The 25,674-nt window shown below is 43.2% G+C and overlaps 1 protein-coding gene across 7 annotated transcripts in view; it reads right to left on the reverse strand.

Moving 5' to 3' along the window:
- Positions 1-25,674, reverse strand: part of MARK1 (microtubule affinity regulating kinase 1) — a 112,976-nt gene that overhangs the window by 80,457 nt on the left and 6,845 nt on the right. For 6 of the 7 annotated variants that reach the window (XM_053308802.1, XM_053308784.1, XM_053308776.1 and 3 more), the window contains exon 1: positions 14,093-14,113. The exons of the other annotated variant lie outside the window; for it this stretch is intronic. In XM_053308802.1, the coding sequence (XP_053164777.1) occupies positions 14,093-14,098 (6 nt within the window). In that variant the 5' untranslated portion in view covers positions 14,099-14,113. Of the gene's footprint in view, positions 1-14,092; positions 14,114-25,674 lie in introns of those variants that run through there. 7 annotated transcript variants of the gene reach the window in all.

The following is a 25,674-nucleotide window of genomic DNA, read 5'->3' on the forward strand; positions in this document are numbered from 1 at the left end:
ACTAGTGTGAGGTGGTCATTAGGTCAAGGAAAACCAAGTTCTAACTCGTACTCATCTATGAAACTCAACAGGTGAGTTTGTGTCACATTACCATCACTTACGATTATTGTGAGCATAGCTGGAGGGAGGGGACATCAACATAAACCGCTTAGATGAAGGATGGGATAAAATAATAAAATAATAATAATAATAATAATAGGCTGGATGAAAGGGGTCAAAAAATGTAACCAACAAATGCAAGATGTAATAACACCAGAATTAATAAGTGAAACAGCAAGTGCCGCCTTTGTAAAGAAGCAGATGAAACAGTGGCCCACCTAATCAGCTGTTGTAAAAAGATTGCAAAGACTGACTACAAACAAAGGCATGGCAAGGTAGCAGGGGTGATACACTGGAACATCTGCAAAAAATACAAGCTACCTGTAGCCAAAAATTGGTGGGACCATACAATTGAAAAAGTTGAAGAAAATGAAGATGTAAAAATATTATGGGACTTCCGACTACAAACGGACAAACATCTGCCACACAATACACCAGATATAACTGTAGTCAAGAAGAAAGAAAAACAAGTTAAAATAATTGACATAGCAATACCAGGGGATAGCAGAATAGAAGAAAAAGAAATAGAAAAAAATAATCACAAAATACAAATATCTACAAATTGAAACTGAAAGGCTGTGGCAGAAAAAGACCAAAATAATCCCAGTGGTAATTGGCGACCTGGGTGCAGTTCCAAAAGACATTGAATAGCACCTCAACACCATAGGGGCCACAGAAATCACCATCAGCCAATTACAAAAAGCAACTTTACTGGGAACAGCCTATATTCTGCCGCCTCATCCTCTCTTTGGACTGGAAGTAGGCGGAAGTAGCTCAGACGTTCCATAAGGATAATATGGTCAATAGTATTGAAGGCTGCCAAGAGATCCAAAAGGACTAACCGAGTCACACTCCCTCTGTCAATTACCAGTTGGAGATAATCCATCAGGCCGACCAAGGCGGTCTCCACCCCATAGCCAGTCTGAAATGGGTCTAGATGAACAGTTTCCTCCAAGATTGCCTGGAGCTGGGAGGCCGACACCCTCTCAATCACCTTGCCCAGCCACGGAAGGTTGGAGACAGAACTGTAGTTGCTTAACTCCGAGGGATCCAATGCAGACTTCTTCAGAAGCAGTCTAATGATTGCCTCCTGCACTCCCTCTAAGAAGCATTTATAATCTCTACCAGGCCCTCTACAATAGTCTCCTGACCTGATAGTATAAGCCATGTTGGGCAAGGATCAAGAGAGCAGGAGGTAGGCCGCACCATTCCAAGCAACTTGTCCACATCCTCAGGAGTCACGAACTGAAACTGATCCAGGGTCACCACATAAGAAGAGCTGCTGGACATCTTGGCATCAGACGCTAATCTAAGTTGATGAAAGTCAGGCTACAGGATACCTCAAAAGTAAAGAGCAAATGCACTACAGAGTGGCACCTGTAGAGAAAATCTTCAGATGCCTTTAAGCAAGCCAGCCAGCCAGCCAGCCAGCCATATGCTGAAGATTGTATTATTATTTTTAATCCCGAGGAAAAATACAAGTGAGCAGAGCAAAGTTTGGGCAACCAGCCCAAAAGGACCTTGCTTGCAAGGCTGTATTAGGTTACATAATCAGAACAGCCAATGATATTAAAAATCTGGATTAACAACGCTGCCCAAGTGTTCAAAAACAGATTAATAACCAATTGATTGTTTCTAGTGCAGGCTCCATGATTTATTTCTGCCTAAGCTATTAAGAAATAACACAATGGTAATAGGATTCTACTCTGCAACCAATTAGTGAGCATTTTTATTTAATTTAGCCTAATTCTTTTATCACTAGAATCCTCATAGTTTCTTCTTCCATTAATTTCTGCTTCCTAAGAGCAGTAGCAAGTACCATAATTTGTTGCATTTCAATTATCTTGTGTTTTCACATAGGAATCAAGATGTGACTGTCCAATGGTGAAAGGCAAAAAAACTCAGCCAGGGTGGGCGGGGCGCTATTTGCTGTGAAGGATGGCAATAATTTATCTTAATCAGAAAACAAGTATGTTGCTTGTCAGTTGCAGCATTATTACGATCAGACAAACATGTAGGATTGTGTCAAGACAAGTTAATGAGTTCTGTGGTCACTCAAATGTCTCTGCACATGATATACAAGTTGTTTCTAATGCTGTCCTATTTTACAATATCCTGTGCCACAGAATAGTGTGTGGTGTTCCTGGAAACAGGTGCTGTTACTGATACAACATCAATGACCCAGTACAACTCACCACACCCAAACTGCAGCACTGCCTAATGCAGCCATATTGTGCTCAATTTTGCACATTTACTGGCATGGAAATGCATTCCATTCAGAATGGACACACTTGTGCAGGACCTTTGTCCAGAAAATACAGCTGCTTGCCACAGTTTACAGGATAAGTTAATGTGAATGTTACTGTCAATTTGTAAACAAAACATAAAAGAAAAATGGGAAAGATGACTCAAGTTCTCTCAATAAGCCTCAGTTAGCCAGAGACACACGAAATTATCTTGGGTGAGCCATTCCGGAAACACAACAACAGAAAATGTATTTTTAGTGTTAGGAACACTGTAGCTTTGTCGGTTGTGCAAAATTGACTATTAAAAGGTGTAAAAAGAGTTGGATTCGGCTACCAAAATTAGCTCACTGCTAATTCAGTGTCCGGAATAAAGGAGATACTCACATACTGTCCTATATTAAGTATAGATCCTTACAGAACTCTGCTATATTTCATATTCCCTCAATAATATCCAACAGTCTGTAGTAAAGGTCTTCTTGGTCCACATATCAGAAATTCCAGATATATATTATTTTAAAAATGCAATACAAAAAAGAAAAGATTTGATTGCATCTCATTAAATGGCCTATATCCTGGAGTTTATTAATAGCTGGGTTCATTTTCTTATCAAAACAGAAATGGTCCCAATAATAATAATAATAAATGCAGTATGACATGATCTAAAAAGAAATAAAGAAAAGGAGCTTGAAGATGCCGAAGTGTGGGATTCAACATCTGCCTACAAGTAACTGGAGAAGGGGTTATTTTTAGTAACTGGTACCCCGCCCCTGCACTGAAACCAGGAAAACCACTGAAACCAGGAAAACACATCAGCCATATTCTAGCTGGCAAATGCCACAAATAAGTTAGATAATATAAGCAAATTGTTCCATCAGAAAGAAACCTGGCACTGAAAGAAGTACTAGGAAGGAGAGAGCTCTATCCCACCACCACTGCCTGGAGAAAGGTGGCTGCAGCTGAGGCAGTACCAGTGGGCCGTCCCAGAGTGCTGAGCTGTCAGCATCTGCTTGATGGTGCTGATGCGACACCATGATACCCCTAAACTCTGAATCACCAGACATTCAGCATAGAAAATATCAGTGTTGTGGAGTGGAAGTTTCCCGTGAAGTGCATTTTTTTTCCACTGGAAAAATCTTCTGCGGAAAATAATCCATTTCTAAAATTAGAAATTAATGTTATGAAACAATGCAACATAAATGGATATCAGTGTAATACCAGGCAGTTTCAAGTTATAGTTAAGAACATAACAGCAGCCTTACTGGATCAGGCCCAAGGCCTATCTAGTCCAGCATCCTGATTCACACAGTGACTCACCAGATGCCTCTGAGAAATCTGCAGGCAAGAGGTAAGGATATACCCTCTCTCTTGCTGTTGCGCCCCTGCAACTGGAATTTAGAGGCATCTTGCCTCCAAGGCTAGAGCTGGCCTATAGCCATCAGATTAGTAGCCTGTCTTCCATGAAATTGTCTAAGTCCCTTTTAAAGCCATCCAAGCAAGTGGATGGCTTTAATTATTTCAGGTGGTTATCCTTAAGGAGGGAGGATACAAGTGGACTTCATTACTCGTGGTCCTAACATCCGCAGTCAGGCAGGTGATACCTGATCTCTGTATACACCATTTTAAAAGGGTTAAAAACTACGTGTCTGCAGTTCCTGGGTGACCAGAGATGACCTACAAGGTCATTTCCAACCATCATTTTGCAGCTCTCTTTTTTGGTGGGGGAGGAGAATTCCCCCACTATTTTTTGTGGGGAAATGATGGGATTCCACTTCCAGGAACTCTAATCTCAACTTGCTATCTGTGGCTTCAGTGGAGAACAGAACCCCTGCAAATAAAGAGGCGCACCTGTATAAATGTATGCATGTGTGTGCACACGTGCACACCCCTCTCTCTCACACACATATTCCCTAACCCTAGTGGTTTCTAAACGGGGTGGGGATGGGTTAAAATAAAACCAAAATACATATAATACAAAGCAAAGATCAAGTTATGAACTCACTTGATCTGACCTGTACAGCCAAGCCAAGCTTAAAAGTCTTATTTCATCTTGGACTTAAAATGAAATAAAACTAAAACTGTTGTCATTTTAGTTTCACTTTTAGCAAGCAAACAACAGTGGCCAACATCCAGACTAACATCACACACAAGTGCAACAACGTTTTGTGAGTGCAACGGGGAAAGGCGATTTTCATCTATCCCCCCCACTTCCCTCTGCAGCCGCCTGTGCCTCCCAAAAATCTGCTCCTGAGGATTTTTGTAAACATTATTCCATGTGGATGACATTAGTCTGAATATTGGCTACTATCATTTCTTTTGCTGAACTGGGGAACTTGGGAACATTTGTATAACACACTACTATACATTATATAACCCAATATTGTATACTAGCTGGCCCAGCACAGAGCATCTGTGCGCTAGTTCTCCCTGTCTTTCTCCCCCACCGCTGATCTGGCTCCTTGCGCCGCCGCCCCCACCCCAGCCACCTCCTGCCATCTGGGATGGCAACAGAGGTAGCGAAACCTCCTTCCTGGCCCCCCACCAGCCGATTTGGCCCCCCGTCCCGCTTCCCCCCTGCCTCAAACCGCACCGTGGTGGTGGTGGTGGTGAGCAGGCAATGGCGAAAGCTCCTTCTGTGGGCCTGCCTGCTGTCCAAATGACAGGTCGGACTGTTTACGGCCCATTTCGGGGCTCTCAGAGAGTCTCTGCCGCCATTCCCGCCTCAGACAAAGGTTGTACATGCAAGCCTCACCCCCGCATTTTCATTGGTCGCGGCTGCAGCAGGGGCTACGACTATAGTGTATTAAATATAGATAGAAACTTTTACATGTATTCCAGGAAACAATTTCTCCAGAAAGCTTTAGAGCAGCAGACTGTGCCCTTTATTGATTTTCCCCCCTAGTCAAATATATTCAGTTCAAATACTTACGGTTAATGAGAAAACTTTTGAGATATTTATACATCACATAAAATAGCATAGTTTACCTTCTAAATTTTTTTTTAAACTAAATATACAGCGCCTAGAGAAAATCTGCACCCCCTTGAACATTTGTCACGCGTTGTGTCAATATGTAGGACATGAATGCATTTAAATGAGGTGTATTCCACTCATATACCATATTCCACATAATATTCAGTACACCATACTCCACATCTTTAAGAGGAAAGAAAATGTGTTTATTGTGGGGGAAATGCAGAACTGAAACGTAACAACTGGAGAAGTCTCCATCCCCCTTATAATGCTGTACGCTCTGGTGTAACCAATCACCTATAAAAGCACCAAGGGATGTGGCCCCACCTGTATTAAATAGCAAATAACATAGTAGCAGGATAAACTCAGCAGTTCCTGCTGGTTCGGTTCCCTCTGCTGGGTAGTGCATTTGAAAGCAAAGACCACCAAACCATGAGAACCAAGGAGATGTCAAAATAACTCCAGGACAAAGTTGTGGTAAGGCACAGATCAGGGGATAACAATTGTAAAGTGCCTGAATATCCCTTGAAGCACGGTCAAGGTGTAGTGGTTAGAGTGCTGGACTAGGACCGGGGAGACCCGAGTTCAAATCCCCATTCAGCCATGACACTAGCTGGGTGACTCTGGGCCAGTCACTTCTCTCTCAGCCTAACCTACTTCACAGGGTTGTTGTAAGGAGGAACTTAAGTATGTAGTACACCGCTCTGGGCTCCTTGAAGGAAGAATGAGATATAAAATGTTTTTTAAAAAGTGGAAGGTGTATGGTATCACCAAGACCCTGCCTAGATCAGGCCATCCCACCAAACTGGATGACCAAGCAAGAAGGAGTCTGATCAGAGAGGCAACCAAGAGGCCATGGCAACTTTGGAAGAGCTATAAGCTTCCATAATCAAGACAGGTCATAGTGTGCATGTGACAACATCCTAAGCACTCCACAAATCTGGCCTGTATGGTAGGGTGCAGTGTTCTTTCTAACAGAGGTTCCCAGATGTCACTGACTACAATTCCCATAATCCCCAAGCAAAAACCACTGCAGCTGGGGGTTCCGGGAGTTGTAGTTAACAACACCTGGGAATCCCTGTTAGAAGGAACACTGGTAGGGTGGCAAGAAAGAAGCCATTAATCAAGAAAGACCACCTTGAATCCCATTTGAAGTATTCAAAGGAACACTCAGGAGCCATGTGGAAAAAATTTTATGGTCTGATGAAAGTAAAATAGAACTGTTTGGCCTGAATGCAAAGCATTATATTTGGCCCAAACCCAACACAGCACATCACCTAAGAACACCATTCCTACTGTGAAGAAAGGTGGTGCCAGCATTTAATCATGTTATGGGGATGTTTTTCATCAGCAGGGACTGAGGCACTTGTCCGGAAAGAAGGGACAATGAATGGAGAAAAGTACAGAAAGAGTCCTTGTGGAAAACCTGCTGCCCTCTGCAAGCAAGCTGAACCTTTCAACATGACAATGATAAAAAGCACACAGCCAAAGCTGCACAGGAGCGGCTAAGGAACAAAAAGGTCAATGTCCTTGAGTGGCCCAGTCAGAGCCCCAACCTGAATCCAATCGAAAATCTGTGGCATGACTTGAATATTGTTTATACCAATACTTACAGTCTCAAAAAGGGCTCTCTCAAAAACACATTGAGTTACATACCCATCAAATACATGGGAGGTCATTAGTTTAACCTCATGAAAATGACTCTAGTCTGCCTGGCACTGCCCAGATACTACCATCTCTTGCTTCTACAAAGCCAGTAGTTCTTTGTTTACTTTACCTAGATCAGTTATTTTGAGGCTAAAACATGGCTCTCGGGTCCTGGTGAAAGAAAAAGGACAGGATGTGTATGTGCAATTTTTAAACAATGATAAAAATACTGAAGTACAATGAAACCTACCAAACACTAAGGCTGCTTTATTTCTGCTGTGATCTCATTTTACCAGTTATGCCTTCCAGCAACTCAGGAGTTATTAGGTTGTATGGGAGCTGCTGCTGACAAAAAAACTGTTCTTGAGATTAGTAAAGCAATTTAAGTATTGCGTTACCAAAGGGTAAGAGTTCATATAATCTAACTAACATGGGCATTTTGTCACATAAAGGACCAGATCCTTACACCAATTATTTCAGCAGGAATGCTGTTTCAGCAACAGCCACCCTTCATTTTCAAAATGAACCTTTCACATGGATAATCCGGAGCAGCAGGCATCTTCCTGCTGGGTCCCGAATCTGCCCTGTCGTCTCCTCAGGTGGTCAGTTCTCTGCTGAACAGCTGATGATCAAAGGACAGACTTGCTTCATCTCTGCTTAATGAGCATGCCTTGCAGCTTATCCCACAGCAGAGCATACTGCCTCAGGTAGCCACAGCTTCCAAGTCTCCCCAGCAGGCTGATAGTCACAGGGGACCTAGCAACGTCACCGCCTTCACAAGGCATTCTTGCCTGTTGTAGTTTCCTCCACCATTCCCCTGCTGAGTGAGAGAGATATGGCTACCAGGTCCAGTTAGACTGGTTTGGTCAACTGGGTATCTTCTTTGTAAAACCAGGGTCAGCAAATCCAAGGATGCTGCTGACAAGAACTGTACAACAGGAGAGAGGGTCTTTCAGACTCTGAGGACTTTGTCTCAATATTCTAGGAATAGTTAAATTTAAAAATATCGAGAAAACAGAAGTCCAAGAACTTGCATCAAAACAGCTTGATAGAAAGTGCAGAGCACCAACACTTGCAAGCAAGGGGGAAACGTTATTAGCTTCATTAGTACATTAGTAGTGAGAAATGGCTTGACTACCAGGCCAGAGGTTGCTGGTTCGAATCCCTGCTGGTATGTTTCCCAGACTATGGGAAATATCTATATCGGGCAGCAGCGATATAGGAAGATGCTGAAAGGCATCATATACTGCATGGGAGATGGCAATGGTAAACTCCTCCTGTATTCTACCAAAGAAAAACCACAGGGCTCTGTGGTTGCCAGGAGTCAACACCAACTCAACGGCACACTTTACCTTTAGTGTTTCTCTACAACTCACAAATACATCAACGGAAAGGTGAGTCATTCTACGAAATAATTCTCAAGCAACAGATAACACTGTAGATTACTAAAACACATACAAAAAACCTCTCACACAAACCTCCTTTTAATACAGATTATATACCGTCGACAGAACTTTTAAAAATTGGTTATGGTTAAATGTTTTTGTTACTTGTCAGAAATGTTTAGGATTGGATCAGCTGCAAATGTAAACAACCAACCTTTTTTCAGACTAAATTATTCACACATGAATGACTTTGAATCCAAGGAGCACTACTAAAATGTTGTAAACTATGTTTTAGTATATACTTCTAAAATCCACTTGATCATATGTTATGTGGGCCTTTACACTGACATAAAAGCAACGATATAGCTGGCCTATGCAGGATGACAAGTAGGATCCAGACTAAATCACTTGTGTTTGGTTTAGGATGGGGGACAGAATACGTGCATATTATCTTTAGGGAGGAACAAGAAAGGAGGCTGGGAACAGTAAATAAAATATCCTAGATTCATATTGGTCCTTGAAGGCAAAAGACAGGGAAAGGACAGAGCTAGGACAGGCAACAACCATCAGCAGTGGAACTGTGGTCTGCACAACACAGCACTAAGGCAGCCAGTTCTCTGCAACTCTCACCTTGACCCAGAAGGAACTGTTGTTGCAGCGGTCAGTTACTGTGCTTGGTCTCCTGTTGTAGGGAGAATAGAGGTATGCAGAGCAATTCTCTGCCCTAGGTGGTGAAGCATGGACTCCATACTAAACACAGCCAAATGCACAGCTTGGCATTTCTGCCTTAAGGGCCAGTCTGGGTTAGTCAGCAGAGCATCCTCTGGTGGCTCCCAGCCAAAAGCAGAGATGGGAAAGAGCAGCACAGCAAGCTAGCCAAAAACCCCACTGTGCTCCCCAGCTGTGGGGTGGGGGCACAGAAGGGTGCTCCAGTGACTGCTAGCAGGTGGCTGCCATCTCTGGCCATGTGGCCAACTTTCTAGTTCCTTCTGCCATAAAGGGCCACTGATTAAGGCAAAAGAAAGCAAAACACACTGGCAGCCTGAAAGAATGGCAACTAGACCCAGATTCCTCTCTTAAGCTGTACATATAGCCAGTAGCAGCACATCACCTGTCCAGGTAGTTTGCCACTCTGGTGCTCACTAGGAAGCAACTTCTAAGGCAGGTGAGGTTATGCACTTATTATCACGCACTGAAGTTAACATAACAGCAATTGTATTTATTTGATTTCCTACTTTATCCCCTGAGCTCAGAGATAGTTACAGAATACTCTCCCCCCACCGGGCATATTCCTAATTCCCAGGGTGCTAACTATTTGAGCTAAACCAAACAACACAAGATCCATTTCATTCAATCCGAAGGACACCATCATTTATCTAAACCATTCCTATGGGCTGGTTCAGATGCAATGCAGAACCATGGTTAAGTCTGGTCCATGTGGCATTTCCAAGGGTCAAGAGCATGCACTCCCCCCTCCCATACTCACACAAATATCTACTTCCAATTTAGGTTTGAATAGACCTAGATCAGACCTGACATCCAAACAGACTCATCTTAGTTTATTCCAACTTAATTACCTGAAACAGATGTGCACCCAAGATTTGAAGTGAGATACAGATCTGTTTACTTCAGGTAAATGGGTCAGAATAAACTGGGATCGGTCAGTTCAGACATCATGACTGATCTTGGTTTATTCTAAATATAGAACAATGCATTCTCTGCACACAAGCAAGAGAGTGCGGGGAGGATATGCCATGGCGATGACGCACAGAACCAGGCTTAACTGTGGTTCTGCAATGTGTCTGAACCAACCCAATGTTAACTCCCCACATGCAGATACAATTATAGCCTTTCTCCTATCAACAAGATAGTAGTAACTATCCAAATTAATTCTAATGTAGTGCAAGATCCATTTGCTTGCTTTTTTACCCTTTAAATAACACTTTCTTCAAACTCATGACAATTCATACACCACTTTTCCATTTGTAATACTGAAAAGAAAAAAAACCCACAGTTTAATACACACACAATAAAGCACAACCAACCAAGAACAGCAGCAACCTAAAACAAAAGCATAATAGCAGCTTGTTCCCACTTAGCCAAGAAAGGCCTGCTTGGAAGAAGAAAAATGTTTTTTAAAAAACCCCAAGTTTTAAAAATGACTTCTTAGTTTGTCAGCCTCTCCAGGAATGACCTTGAGATCATTTATTGTGTCTGAAAAGATTAGACTTTTCAGAGCTTCAACCACTCTCAAACACTTCCCTCTTCTAGGCACAATGACAAAGTCACTGCAGAAGAGCAACACAAAGGAAGCTGTCTTATCTCTCAATGCACATTAAAAAAAATGCTTTTCTACAGCCAGGCATTCATGCTACAACAACTTACACATTATCACAATAAGAAATGCTTCCATTAAAAAAAATTCTATCTGTTCTTAGAAGTAGTTTGTAAGTGGGAAATCAACACTCAGTTGCCTGTTGAAATACCAAGCAAATATTTAATCCAGTCACACAACTCAACCATCACCTGCTACTCCCACCCAGAAGGCATAAAGACATCAGGAGACAATTACAACCCAGACTCACTGAAGATTACTTCATGCTGAAAGGCATCCTGAAGCTCCAGCTCTGGTTTTGAAGCTATCTTCCATCCATTCCCACTATATGAAGACTTTACCATAACAAATGACAGAAATTTTGCAAACATTTTTAAGGCTGGAAAATTCCAGCAAATCCACACACTTATGTTAGCTTCTAAAAGTTTGATTCTAGCACTTAGAAGTTTGAGAGCTGGTCTTGTGGTAGCAAGCATGACTTGTCCCCATAGCTAAGCAGGGTCTGCCCTGGTTGCATATGAATGGGAGACTTGATGTGTGAGCACTGCAAGATATTCCCCTCAGGGGATGAAGCCGCTCTGGGAAGAGCAGAAGGTTTCAAGTTCCCTCCTTGGCTTCTTCAAGATATGGCTGAGAGAGATTCCTGCCTGCAACCTTGGAGAAGCCACTGCCAGTCTGAAGACAATACTGAGCTAGATAGACCAATGGTCTGACTCAGTATATGGCAGTTTCCTATGTTCCTATATTTTACTCAGGGATAGCTGTGCAGAGCAATAAACTTGTTCTGTGTTCTCAAGTCCTCTCTGCAAGGAAATGCTGATGTTTTCAAAAGGCAAAAAGTTATCAGCGAGGATTACTTCAGTGAAAATCACTATTCCTAAACAACAAACAACAAACATTGCAATGTAGACATGGAACCTAATCCACCCGCCCGCCTATACTAGGGCAGTGATGTCCCAGCTCTAAATGAGTAATAAATACACAATATACATTTTTGTGAAATGCACCATATTTTCAATGCAGAAATCTAGACAGATGCTACATTAACTTTACAGACTTTATACACTGAGAAAACAGGGACACTTGATTATCTTAAGAACTCCCTAGAACTTGTTTTCCATTTCAATAAGCAGCTTACCAATGGCATTTACAGGGGATATTTCAAGTGTTCAAAGAGTTTCACATATACAGGTGAAACTCGGAAAATTAGAATATCGTGCAAAAGTCCATTAATTTCAATAATCAAATTAAAAGGTGAAACTGATATATGAGACAGACGCATTACATGCAAAGCGAGATAAGTCAAGCCTTAATTTGTTATAATTGTGATGATCATGGCGTACAGCTCATGAAAACCCCAAATCCACAATCTCAGAAAATTAGAATATTACATGGAACCAAGAAGACAAGGATTGTAGAATAGAACAATATCGGACCTCTGAAAAGTATACAGTGTACTGTGCTTGATTGGCCAGCAAACTCGCCTGACCTGACCCCATAGAGAATCTATGGGGCATTGCCAAGAGAAGGATGAGAGACATGAGACCAAACAATGCAGAAGAGCTGAAGGCCGCTAATGAAGCATCCTGGTCTTCCATAACACCTCAGCAGTGCCACAGGCTGATAGCATCCATGCCACGCCGCATTGAGGCAGTAATTGCTGCAAAAGGGGCCCAAACCAAGTACTGAATACATATGCATGCTTATACTATTCAGAGGTCCGATCATCACAATTATAACAAATTAAGGCTTGACTTATCTCGCTTTGCATGTAATGCGTCTGTCTCATATATCAGTTTCACCTTTTAATTTGCATTACTGAAATTAATGGACTTTTGCACGATATTCTAATTTTCTGAGTTTCACCTGTATCACATCAGGCCTAAGCTCAGGAATTTACAATATACTTGCCAGCTAGCCCATGGCAAATGCCCCCAGCCCTCTGGCAAGCAAGACAACCAGCACCACCCAGATCTCCTCACAAATCCCATTTTGGAGACGGTAAGAAAGACCAGGGATCCTTTCTGAGCAGTAGGAGGAGGCTCCCACTGTTTCTTATATATCCTCATGCTCATGACAGAAGATATGCACCTCTGCATATGTGCCACCAAAGGATCTCAGGGAAGAGAGGCAATTGGTGGCAACAGCAAATAATCGCTGGCAATGAGCAAAGCCTAAATTTGTGGATCCCTGCCTAAGCTACATGTTTGGGGTGGGGGAGCATGGGTGCTGCATCTCCCTGATAAAGTATGCAGGGCATGACATAATTGTGCTAACCCCCACAAGCAGCCGCCAATTATGCTAAGCAATAGAGAAAGCAATATAATCACACCGCACTTTTGTGCGAATGCGGCGGGGGGGATGTTGGTGGGTAGCACCCATGCATTTTTTCTAAAACATGTAGTTCAAAGCTCAGTAAGGTTAATTAGCATTATCACCACCATAATGCAGATGGGAAGCTGAGACTAGGAGAATAGTCACTTGCTAAAAGCCACCTAGTGAGTTTGTGGCAAAGGTGAGATTTAAACTGGAGCCTTCCCAGCTCACACTTTTAGAGTCATATGCCCAGGGCTGTCCCTAGGGGTGTGTGGGGCTGGGGGCGAATCAGCATGTGTGGGGCCTCCTTAACACTTCATATCATTACAGAATCATACTGATTGATGACATACAGTGTAAGTAGTGTGAGTGAGGGTTTTGGACATGTCCAACCAGCTTGGACATATAACGCATATCTAGAGAAATAAAAATTTAAAAAGCACAACACATGCTTCACAGTTCTCAGACCTTCTGGGTTGCAAATCAACTTGAGCATAGTACATTCATAAATAAACAAACAATATATTGTTTGTTCCAGAAGTTTTTATAATTTTCTGCCATGAAACAAGCCACTTGCAAGACTTTTTGGATGGGTTTTCTAAAATACTACTACTACTGCTACTACTACTACTAATAATAATAATTTGTCCAATCCACTTCAGTTTAAATATACATATTCCTCCCACCCTGCCCTACATCTCTGCTCAATACCCAAGCCCTATGCCAAGTCATTCTAGGACAAGTGATCCAAGGGCTGGGGCAGAAAGGGGGGCATCTTACCCTTTTCTATGAAGGCAAAGGGCAGATTCTTCCTTATAGGGGTGGAATGATGGTGGGGGGGCGGGCCTTCAGTTCCAGACATTTTTGTAATTTTCTGCCATGAAGTAAGCCACTTATAGGACTTTTTGGATGGGGTTTTTAAAATTAAAGAAAAAAATTAAAAACCAACAATTTATCCAAACCATTTCAATTTAAATATACATATTCCTCCCACCCTGCCCTACATCTCTGCTCAATACCAAAGCCCTATGGCAAGACAATCCCTAAATATTCAAAGGGGGGGGGAGATAACCACAAAAAGGAAATCACATCATACCTCCATTACTAAGGCTGAGCAGGGCAGAGGGTCTGCAGAGAGCTCTGGTGCTAGACACATTCTGCCTGCTTGCTTCTTTCCTGAGCTTCAGGCAGGCCTGCATGGAGGCCTCTCTGGAAGCCCTGCCCACCTGCCAAACAGCTGAGAGGCGGGGAGAGATGGCACTCTAGCAAGTTTGCTTGGGAGCCTTTCAAGCTGCACACAGACATAAAAGATTGGGTCCGGCTGGGCTGCGGGGAAAGGTAAGAGGCTGGGACTGGGGGAGAGAGGAGGGCAGGCTGCCCTGGAGTGTGCCCAGAGCAGGGCCTGTGCCAGTGCGGGGCTCGGGGCAGTCGCCCCGATCACCCCACCCTAAGGACGGCCCTGCATATGCCATACCAACTCCTGGTGCAGATTTAAGTCATTCTTATAAAGAGCTTTCAAGAACACTCAGCTTTAAGATTAATGTAGGAAACATGAAAACTTGACATCAAGAATGTGATCCGATACTAAGCATATGTATAATAAAGTGTAATATATCCATATATTTTCTACATTGTCTTTAGGGCTGTTCTTGTTCTGTGTCAAAAAAAAAAACTCAGTTTAAACATTCAGATTCTGAATGCCCTAGTTATGAAAGTTTGCTTAGTTTTCATGGACATGCTCTGAAAGTTTTGTTTTGAGCTTTGTGTACATTAGGGATGTTCACAAATCGGTCTGGAGGCCATTCTAAAGGCCTCTGAACCGGTTTGAAGGTGGTGCCGGCTCGAAGGTTCGACGCTGGGGGGGAGGTGCCTCTTTAAGGGTGGGGGGAGGGTGCACTTACGCCTCCTGCCGCTTCCCCCCCCCCCACCGCCAGAGCTCTATTTTTAGCAAAATCCATGGGGCAGCAGCGTACCTCCCTGCCAACCCTTCCCTCGTTCTTCGCCGGAAGTATCGGCTGCACGTGCAGCTGTTGCATGCGTGGGCCCAGCACATGAGCAGCCAATACTTCCGGCCAAGAAAGGGGGGAAGGGAGGTATGCTGCTGCCCCATGGATTTTGCTAAAAACAGAGTGTCGGTGGGGGGAAAGCAGCGGGAGGGGTAAGTGTACCCTCCCCCGCCCTTAAAGAGGCACCCTCGCCAGTGTCGATCCGCACCTCCGCGGTTCCGTGCACATCACTAGTGTACATTTCCCTCCTCCCCAAGTAGTTTTATAACAGCAGTAGAGGACAGACTATTTGAAGAAGAGATAGTAGTAGTTGAACAGGAACAGGGGAATCAAACAGGAGTCCATAAGGGAAGTGAAGTGGATATAAACACAGCCCAGAAGCACCATCCCCAGAATGTAGAAAAGAGGCCAACAAAAATGCAACAGGGAAGAGCCATGTCACGGCAACAAGGACAAATGAGGAAACACACAGAAAATGAGGAGGCCAAACAATGAAACATTTTACTCTGCATTTATTTAAATAATGGCCTCTATCACAAGCAAGAGGCAAGAAAGGGTCCTGGGCAAAGCGACGACACTAGTCTTCCTGGTCATCCCCTTCCATGGTTCAAAAAAAAGGCCTCAACACACCTGAATTGGAGCAGGAACTTCCATGCCTCTTTTCCTTCCCACCCTGAGCGCAGCAGCAGCAGCTCATTTCTACCGCAACTAGGGTGATGCAAGTATTTTTTAAAACACAGAAACTGCACTGTATGCCTCTGATGACGCACTCTGTGTTGACAGCCTAACACAATCCCACTCATATATTAAACGGACATATATGCAGGTGAATGCTACACTCTGGAGAGAACAGAAGGGAACCCAGGCCATCAGCAGTTCCCTCTGAAATTGCCACATGACTAGAGGTTAGCAATACAAATGCTCAACCCCAGTTGTGCCAGGAAGATAAAGTATGAATCCTTACATTCCAGACTCTTTAGTGCAGGATAAAAAGGCATTTTAGTTTATTTCTAACAAAGTATCATTACATCAGCTATGTCTCATAAGGAGAGAGAAAAATGAGGTAATAAAAATGAACTACCTCTTGCAACACCAATTTTTAAAAACTTAAAATACCCTGAAGCAAGTATACAGAGGAGGACTGTTACAAGGAAAGCCTCCATACTCGCCACTCCCGTGCATGAACATAGCTCAGAAAGTTACCCCCAAAGCAATCACACACAAAATGCACAAGGCTGTATTCTCCCTCCCCAGTCACTACAAATTTCAGTGGCCTGCATACTGCTCAGCGAAATACGGGCAGTTCAGCAATGCCTGTGCTATTGTGTAATGGGGTTGTTCCACTCCAATTTAAAACTGCACAACCACACTTGCATGACACCACCTCCATTGTTTCCAGTAGTGGCAGGGCCATGCAACTGTGGTTGTACAATTATAAGCCAACACAGAAGAGACCTGTTGCGCAAAAGTGCCGGCTGTGTTTAAGATATAGTACAGGCAGTGCTCGACTGCCCACGCTTCACTGTGCTCTGTGTGGGCCAATCTTCTCAAAGCCTAACAAATGCAATCAATGTGTCAGGTTTTTGTTGGAAGCCCATCAGCAAACAATCTTTAGGTGCATTTCTCTGTCTTACCCATCACATGCAGTGGCTCGATAATGAACACTTATGCCAAGGAAGTCTAACACAGATACTTTGAACTTCAGAAGAGGAAACTTCTTCAAAATGAAGAGTTTGGTGAAACGAAAACTGAACGGGAAAATCAAGAGAATCACATTGCTCCAGAATGTATGGAGTTTACTTAAAACCACAATACTAGAAGCCCAGTTAGAACGTATAGCAAAAAGGAGGAAAGGTACCGACAAGACCAGGAGGGTGACAGCTTGGCTAACAAGTAAAGTCACGGAAGCTATAAAGGGGGAAAAGACTTCCTTCAGAAACTGGAAGGCCTGCTCTAATGAAGCAAACAGAAAGGAACACAAACTCTTGGCAGAAGAAATGCAAGGAGACAATAAGGGATGTGAAAAGAGAGTTTGAGGAACATTTAGCTAAAAGCATCAAGGAGAATAACAAACACTTCTTTAAATACATCAGAAGCAGGAAACCTTCCATGGAGGCAATTGGGCCACTAGGTTATGGGGGAGTGAAAGGGATTATTAAGGAGGATATGGAGACTGCAGAGAAGCTAAATGAGTTCTTTGCATCTGTCTTCACGGCAGAGGATACTGAGCATACACTTGTGCCTGAAATGAGCTTCTCAGGGACAGAAGCTAAAGAACTGAGTAAGATAGAGGTGACAAGAAATGACGTTCCGGAAAAATTAAACATTAACAAATTGCCAGGGCCACATGGCAGCCATCCGAGTCCTTAAAGAACTCAAATGTGAAATTGCCAACCTCCTTGCAAAAATATTTTATTTATCTATCAAATATATTTTTATACGGCCTGATATATACATCTCTAGGCGGTGTACAAGATAAAAAATATTTAAAAGTCACAGATTAAAATGAATGACAATAACAATAGAATAAAACAATTAAAACAAGTTTTTTTAAAATTATTAAAATTAATTCTAATTAAAAGCCTGCAAAAACAGGAGAGTCTTGAGGTTCTTCTTGAAAACAAAGAGAGAAGGAGATGCTCTTATTTCAGAAGGCAGAATATTCCAAAGCAGCCACAGAAAAAACCCAAAGCAGCCACAGAGAAAACCCAGTCCTGGGTCGCCACCAAATGAGCCGGTGGCATCCAAAACTGGATGTCTCCAGAAGATCGTAACAGGCGGCAGGGTGACCAAGGAGGCACTCTCTTAAATAGCCTGGACCCAAGCTGTTAAGGGCTTTATAAGTAATAACCAGCACTTTGTATTTCACTCAGAAACATATTGGCAGCCAGTGCAGTTCTTTTAAAACCAATGTTATGTGGTCCCTTCGTGTCGTCACAGAGACCATCTGGCTGCCACATTCTGTACCAATTGTAGTTTCTGGACCATGTACAAAGGCAGCCCCACATAGAGCTCATTACAGTAGTCAAGCTTGGGAGGTTAGCAGCATGTGCACCACTTTTTTAAGGTCATTGACCTCTAGAAATGGATGTAGCTGATGTATCAGCCAAAGCTGATAAAAAGTGCACCTGGCCACCGCCTCAACCTGAGAAACCAGGAAGAGCTTTGGGTCCAGGAGCACTCCCAAGCTACGTACCTGATCTTCAGGGGGAGTGTAACCCCATCCAGAACAGGCAGATCTAAACCATCTCTTGGGTCCTGTTCTCCCACAGTCAGTAAGGTCAAGTGTGCCGTCAAGTCAGTTTCGACTCCTGGCGCCCACAGAGCCCTGTGGCTTTCTTAGGTAGAATACATGAGGGGTTTACCATTGCTTCCTCCTGTGCAGTATGAGATGATGCCTTTCGGCAGCTCCCTATATTGCTGCTGCCCCATATAGTACCACTGGGGATTCAAATCGGCAACCTTTTGCTTGTTAGTCAAGCATACCTCTGTCTTATTTGGATTTAACTTCAGTTTGTTATCCCCCATCCAGTCCATTACTGCCTCCAGGCAGTCATTTAGGGAAGATATGCCATTTCTTGATAAGGTCAGCATGGAGAAGTAGATCTGGGTGTCATCAGCATATTGATAATACCCAGCACCAAACCTGCTGACGATCTCTCCCACCATTTTCATGTATATGTTAAAAAGCATTGGAGACAGTATGGAACCTTGTGGGACTACACACTTCAGTTCTCACTTAGCAGAACAACAGTCTCCTAACGCCACCATCTGGAATCTGCCAGAGAGACCTCTAGAGCAGGGGTCCCCAACCAGTAGTACTCCAGATGTTGCTGAACTAAAAGTCCCATCACCCCCAGCCACAAGAAATTATAGCTGGGGGCAATGTTCTCTCTAATTTGTTTCAATTGTATGAGTCTTGTTCTGGGAGGCAATATCAAGGCAGTGTGTGAGCACGTGCATTCAGCGTGGGGCTTTCTTGATTCAACCTGAGCGGGATCTAAAATTAACTGAGCGGACCTCAAAAAACATGTGAGCATACGCACTGGCTGGGGGTGATGTAAGTTTTATTCTAGAAACATCTGGAGTACCACTAGTTGGGAACTCCTGCTCCAGAGCAATAAATCAGCATGATGTTCTGTCCCCAAATCATTCAGGTGTTTTCCAGAGCAATTTAGTCTGGATCAATTCTCTTGGATAGCCAGCGAGAAAACTTGCTATCACTAATCACCAAATGATTCTATGCCTATGGGCAAAATGCAGTTTTACTTAGAACCTGAAATGCTAAGAAATTAGGCCATATTGTTGCTTAAGGCAATGAAACAAGCTACTGTATTTTAATAAGAACTTTCTTCTACAAATCCTCTGCTCAAATTTGATCCATATTTTCTAGCATGTTAGGCATCACTCACTTATAAACCAAGTATTCCTTGAACATTTTAATCATACCCAATATTAAACCTTTTTTCTTATCTTCAAAACAAAAATGTGTTCATTGTTCCTACCTGCTTCTCCAACTAGCTTCTTTGACATCATAATTCTAATGATTCCAAATTTCTTTTCTGGTCTAAACTATTTCCAGGTCCACTATTTCTGGTCTAAACTATTTGCAGGTACACCATATCTACAGTGGAAAAAATTGTGTTTGTTTTCAGCCTTTTACTTGAACTATCTAGGCAACTTCTAGTTTGACTAAAAAAAAACCTAAGTTGCTCAGCAGTATATGATCAAAAGGCTTAAGTGTGAATTTACTTGCTTATAGTAATATTTTAGCTCAGAATTAGCAAGCTATTTGATAAAGTAAAAGTTGAAAGCAGCTGCCTGTTGGCCATGAAATGAAGGACTAAAAATTTTTCAGAGAGAATATTCTAGGAGAACTGATCTTGTGGTTTCCAGCATGGGCTCCGGAGTCAACTTCAGAGATCCACAGTCAAGTCGCCCAATTAAGACCGGGGAAGGCTCCAGGTTAGGACCTTATTCCACCAGAGGCTATTAAGAATAATCTGGACTGGTGGTTCCCTATCCTGGCATCACTCTTCACCTACACAGGTGAAACTCGAAAAATTAGAATATCGTGCAAAAGTCCATTAATTTCAGTAATGCAAATTAAAAGGTGAAACTGATATATGAGATAGACGCATTACATGCAAAGCGAGATAAGTCAAGCCTTAATTTGTTATAGTTGTGATGATCATGGCGTACAGCTCATGAGAACCCCAAATCCACAATCACAGAAAATTAGAATATTGTGAAAAGGTTCAACAGTCTAGGCTCCAGGTGTCCCACTCCAATCAGCTAATCAATCCATAACACCTGCAAAGGGTTCCTGAGCCTTTAAATGGTCTCTCAGTCTGGTTCATTAGGAATCACAATCATGGGAAAGACTGCTGACTTGACAGTTGTGCAGAAAACCATCATTGACACCCTCCATAAGGAGGGAAAGCCTCAAAAGGTAATTGCAAAAGAAGTTGGATGTTCCCAAAGTGCTGTATCAAAGCACATGAATAGAAAGTTATGTGGAAGGGGAAAGTGTGGAAGAAAAAGGTGCACAAGCAGCAGGGATGACCGCAGCCTGGAGAGGATTGTCAGGAAAAGGCCATTCAAAAGTGTTGGGGACTTTCACAAGGAGTGGACTGAGGCTGGAGTTAGTGCATCAAGAGCCACCACACAGAGACGGATCCTGGACATTGGCTTCAAATGTCATATTCCTCTTGTCAAGCCGCTCCTGAACAACAAACAACGTCAGAAGCGTCTTACCTGGGCTCAAGAAAAAAAGAACTGGTCTGCTGCTCAGTGGTCCAAAGTTTTCTGATGAGAGCAACTTTTGCATCTCATTTGGAAACCAAGGACCCAGAGTCTGGAGGAAGAATGGAGAGGCACACAATGCAAGATGCTTGAAGTCCAGTGTGAAGTTTCCACAGTCTGTGTTGATTTGGGGAGCCATGTCATCTGCTGGTGTTGGTCCACTGTGCTTCATTAAGTCCAGGGTCAACGCAGCCGTCTATCAGGAGATTTTGGAGCACTTCATGCTTCCTTCCGCAGACGAGCTGTATGGGGATGCTGACTTCATTTTCCAGCAGGACTTGGCACCTGCCCACACTGCCAAAAGTACCAAAACCTGGTTCAATGACCATGGGATTACTGTGCTTGATTGGCCAGCAAACTCGCCTGACCTGAACCCCATAGAGAATCTATGGGGCACTGCCAAGAGAAGGATGAGAGACATGAGACCAAACAATGCAGAAGAGCTGAAGGCTGCTATTGAAGCATCCTGGTCTTCCATAACACCTCAGCAGTGCCACAGGCTGATAGCATCCATGCCATGCCGCATTGAGGCAGTAATTGCTGCAAAAGGGGCCCAAACCAAGTACTGAATACATATGCATGCTTATACTTTTCAGAGGTCCAATATTGTTCTATTTACAATCCTTGTTTTATTGGTTTCATGTAATATTCTAATTTTCTGGGATTGTGGATTTGGAGTTCTCATGAGCTGTACGCCATGATCATCACAATTATAACAAATTAGGGCTTGACTTATCTCGCTTTGCATGTAATGCGTCTATCTCATATATCAGTTTCACCTTTTAATTTGCATTACTGAAATTAATGGACTTTTGCACGATATTCTAATTTTTCAAGTTTCACCTGTATCTCCAACTCCCCCAGGCAATCCAGAAGGATACCATAGTCAATGGTATCGAATGTTGCCGAGAGATCCACAAGAACCAGCAGGGTCACACTCCCTCTGTCGGTTCCCCAGTAAAGGTCATCCATCAGGCCGACCAAGGCTGTCTCAACCCCATAAGCAGCTCTAAAGCCAGTTTGAAATGGGTCTAGAAATTGTTTGAAGTTGTTCTTGTTCATCAATCAAATCCTGCAACATACCTCTACTCCCATAAGAGGACTCAGCAGAACCTGGTTCTATTATTTTCAAAGCCATTTGGCCCCTGAAGAGTGAAATCTAGAAGTGGTACAAGTGTGACAGAGATATTTTATCAGGTGACACAGAAACATTTGCCAGCTCTGATCTAAAGAGTCAAGCGTCTTATTCTTTGCCCAAATCCTACTGCAACCTCTTACTCTTTCAAGACCTTCAACTGCTGTCTTGTCAGTACATGGTATTTTTATTACTTCCTAGGTGCTGTGAAGCAAAACTCATGTGAACTGGCAGAGTTGTCCTGCATTGCTTAGGAAAGAGAAAAATCCACTCACTCAAGAATGAAAATGAGTGATGGAAAAGATATTTCCCACGTAAAACCACTCTGGCTAAAACATATTAGAATGCCACCCCTTGCCTTCACTCTGCCCAGAATGGTGGCCTTGATCTTCTGAGGACCCATTCAAAAATGTCTTGCTTGCTCCAAAGCCTAGAAAGGACTTCTACCCCCCCCCCAAAAAAGCTCCAGAGCAGCAGGTGTGACAGTGCTCTCCCTTACATCATCTGAATCATATGGCTGCTGCTTCCGTACATCCGTGTGCAAGAATTTACATGGAAAGGTCTGCAAGGTGGTTACTCACCCTGGTACTACTGCCCTCCTTGGGGCACTCATGTGAAGACCAAACATGTCATCAGTACATCCAACACCATTTCCTGAGATAGACATTATCAGTACAGCAGAGCAACAGCCATACAGCTCCAGTAATTCAAGATCGTGCCCAAAGTCTTCAGAAGCAGGAGCACAAACACAGCTGTGGCACATTAGACACCAGCCAGTTCATTGGTAAAAACTAAACTTTAAACCACTTATCAAATTCAAAGCCTACGAGTTATTTCTTTCTAGCACTTCTAGCATAGATTTTTTAAAATCCCATCTATTTTTGTTTAGTGATCCACAAATCTCTTTTTCCTAATGTTACTTTTGTGAAGCATGCAAACATTCTGTGGCACAGACTACCGTATTTTTTAGTTCAGAGCCCTCCATAGAAGGCCCAGTCCTTTGTCCAAAATGACTATACATTACCATAAAGCTGATACAACTACTTACCGTAGTTACAGTACCAACCTTTTCATGAAGCTCAGTGAGGCAGATGCTCAGATGGAAGGCGAGGCTACCCCAACCCCACAGGCACCACCCCACTGCCTACCCCCCACTGCCTGCCAAACACTACTGCAGAGAAAGGAAGGCTATCGCCACCCTGTCTCCCTGTCCCAAACCCCTTTCAAAGCCTGCAAGGGTCAGATAAACTGGGAGCCACCTCTAGCCCTGCTTTCCCCTTCTAACCTGTGAGGATTGAGTTTGGAACTCTCAGCATGACCCTTGAAGGTTGGAATCTTCTGGCAGCCTTCTCTCTTGTCCTTTCAAAGCCTGCCAGTGTCAGATCAGGAGCTCCCAAACTTAGCTCAATGGCTAGAGCATATGTTTTGCATACAGAAGGACCCAGGTTCAATCCCTGGCATCTCCAGGTAGGGTGGGAAAGACTCCTGTATGAAACCTTAGAGAGCTGCTGCCAGTCAGTGTAGACCAGTGGTTCCTCCCAGAATGCCCAAAATGGTGGCCTTCTGAACTGCACTTCTGAATGTTGCTGAACAGCAACTCCCAGCATCCCCAGCTATAATTTATTATGGCTGGGGATGCTGGGAGTTGCAGTTCAGCAACATCTGGAGGAACCCAGATTGGGAACCACTGGTGTAGACAATAAGGAGCTAGATCAGGTTTGCTCAACTTAGTCCCCCCAGCTGTTTTTGGACGATAACTCCCATAATCCCCAGGAACATTGGCCAATAGCCAGGAATTATGTGAGTTTGTAGGCCAACATCTGCAGGAGGGCTGAAGTTGAGCAGCCCTGAGCTAGATGAACCAAGGGTCTGACTTAGTGTAAGGCATCTTTCTATGAACCTTAAAGGCTTGCAGGCTTTAAAAGGGGCACAGGACAAGAGAAGAATCCCCTGCTTCCTTTAAAAGCTTGCAAGGGCATTATATGAGCTCAAACTTTACATGTTTTGAAAGGGGCATGGGACAGGAAGGGGCTGCCAAAAACCTCCCCTGCTCAGTCCCTCCTTAAAGCCTTCAGAGGAGCAGGTCAAGAAACCATTTGGTTCCTCAGCACAGGTAGCCAAAGACCTTAGGCTGCCCCTGCTCAAGTAATCCATCCTAAATTGACGACAGGATTCCCAGGAATGCTTGGAACTAACAAGACTGAACTTCATGCTTTTTAGTTTTACCAAAACAAGCAAACAAGATCCACTTTTACAGTCATACACTATCATCCATGCAAGAAACAGAATAAGAAACAAACCAATTAACCCAGACTTTGAGGTCATGCCAACAAAATGTCAGTTCTCAAGTACATGATGTCAAAATGCACATGTGAAAGGGGGAGAAACATACATAACCCTTCTGAATTACGGTCTTGCTTGAAAATGAAAAAATGTATCATTATGGTCACCATAAGTACTAACAGAATGCCTTTGGATGGGCCTCTGTTACCTTCGTGACTAGATAAACTCTCCTTTATTCTTCCTTGCAGAAGCAGCTGCAACGGACAGGAGGTACAGAAATGGGTTTTCAGAAGAGAAAAATTCCCTTCATACCAAAAACCATCTGGGAAAAGATCTAGCACAAGTGAAAAGACTGAAGAATGATGCAGAACAAGGAAAGGAAAGGAAAAACCCTAGAAGTCAAGATGAGGAGAAAATGTACTTTAAGAACAACTGCTTGGCCCTATTCAGTAATTCTTCCACCTGCTGACTCACTCTGAGAATATATGAAAAGGTAGGTGTGGGAGGATAAGACAATGGTTCCTCTACCCTCTCCAGACCTTTAATCCTAGACCCAGTGTCATCACAGCTCATTTCATGAACTGAATGCTTCACAGGCTATATGTTTACCTACTGTGAAAACCAATAACCAGAGTTGCAAAATGGTCAAAGGAGCAAAACTAAGTCACCTCACCCTGAGATTACCAGGCACAATCTGGAAATCATTACTGTCCCTTTAACAGATCTGCAGCTGGGGGGAAATGATTCCTATATAGCTTCTCCTTCTCCAAGTCCAGTTGCTTGATCCCTTCTTTAGCCTCTGCGGGGCAACTTTGAATCCTGCTTGTACTAAGCAGGCATGATGGAAGAGAAAGCATGGTCTCATTGTGCCTTGGAAATCATAAGTCATGATGATGATGATGATGATGATGAAATATTTATATACCACTTTTCAACCTAAGTTCCCAAAGTGGGTGACATAGACAGACAGACAGGCTCCATGTCCCCAAAGGGTTCACAATCCAAAAAAGAAACATAAGGTAGACAGCAGCAACAGCCACTGGGGGGATGCTGTGCTTGGGATGGATAGGGCCAGTTGCGCTCCCCCTGCTCAGTAAAGACAATCACCACTTTTTAAAGGTGCCTCTTTGCTCAGTTAGCTTACTCCTTAGACATAAACCCATTGCCTATAGTGCAAATGGACGGGGGCGGGGGAGGAGTTTGGGATGGCTGCAAAGAAAAATATCTCCCACAGTGCAATCCTATGCATGTTTAATCAGAAGCAAATCTCACTGTATTCAGTGGAACTTACTCCCAGGCAAGTGTACACAGGACTGCTGCAGCAGTGTAGGATCCCTTACAATCCTACACATCCCCATTCAATCTTTGATCACTGAAGCCTATGCCAAGATTTCTAGAAGCAACCAAATGACAATTAGTAAGAACAGTGAACATTTTGAGTTCTTTTAA

The sequence above is a fragment of the Hemicordylus capensis genome, chromosome 1 (assembly GCF_027244095.1).
Source record: "Hemicordylus capensis ecotype Gifberg chromosome 1, rHemCap1.1.pri, whole genome shotgun sequence".
Lineage (NCBI taxonomy): Eukaryota > Metazoa > Chordata > Lepidosauria > Squamata > Cordylidae > Hemicordylus > Hemicordylus capensis.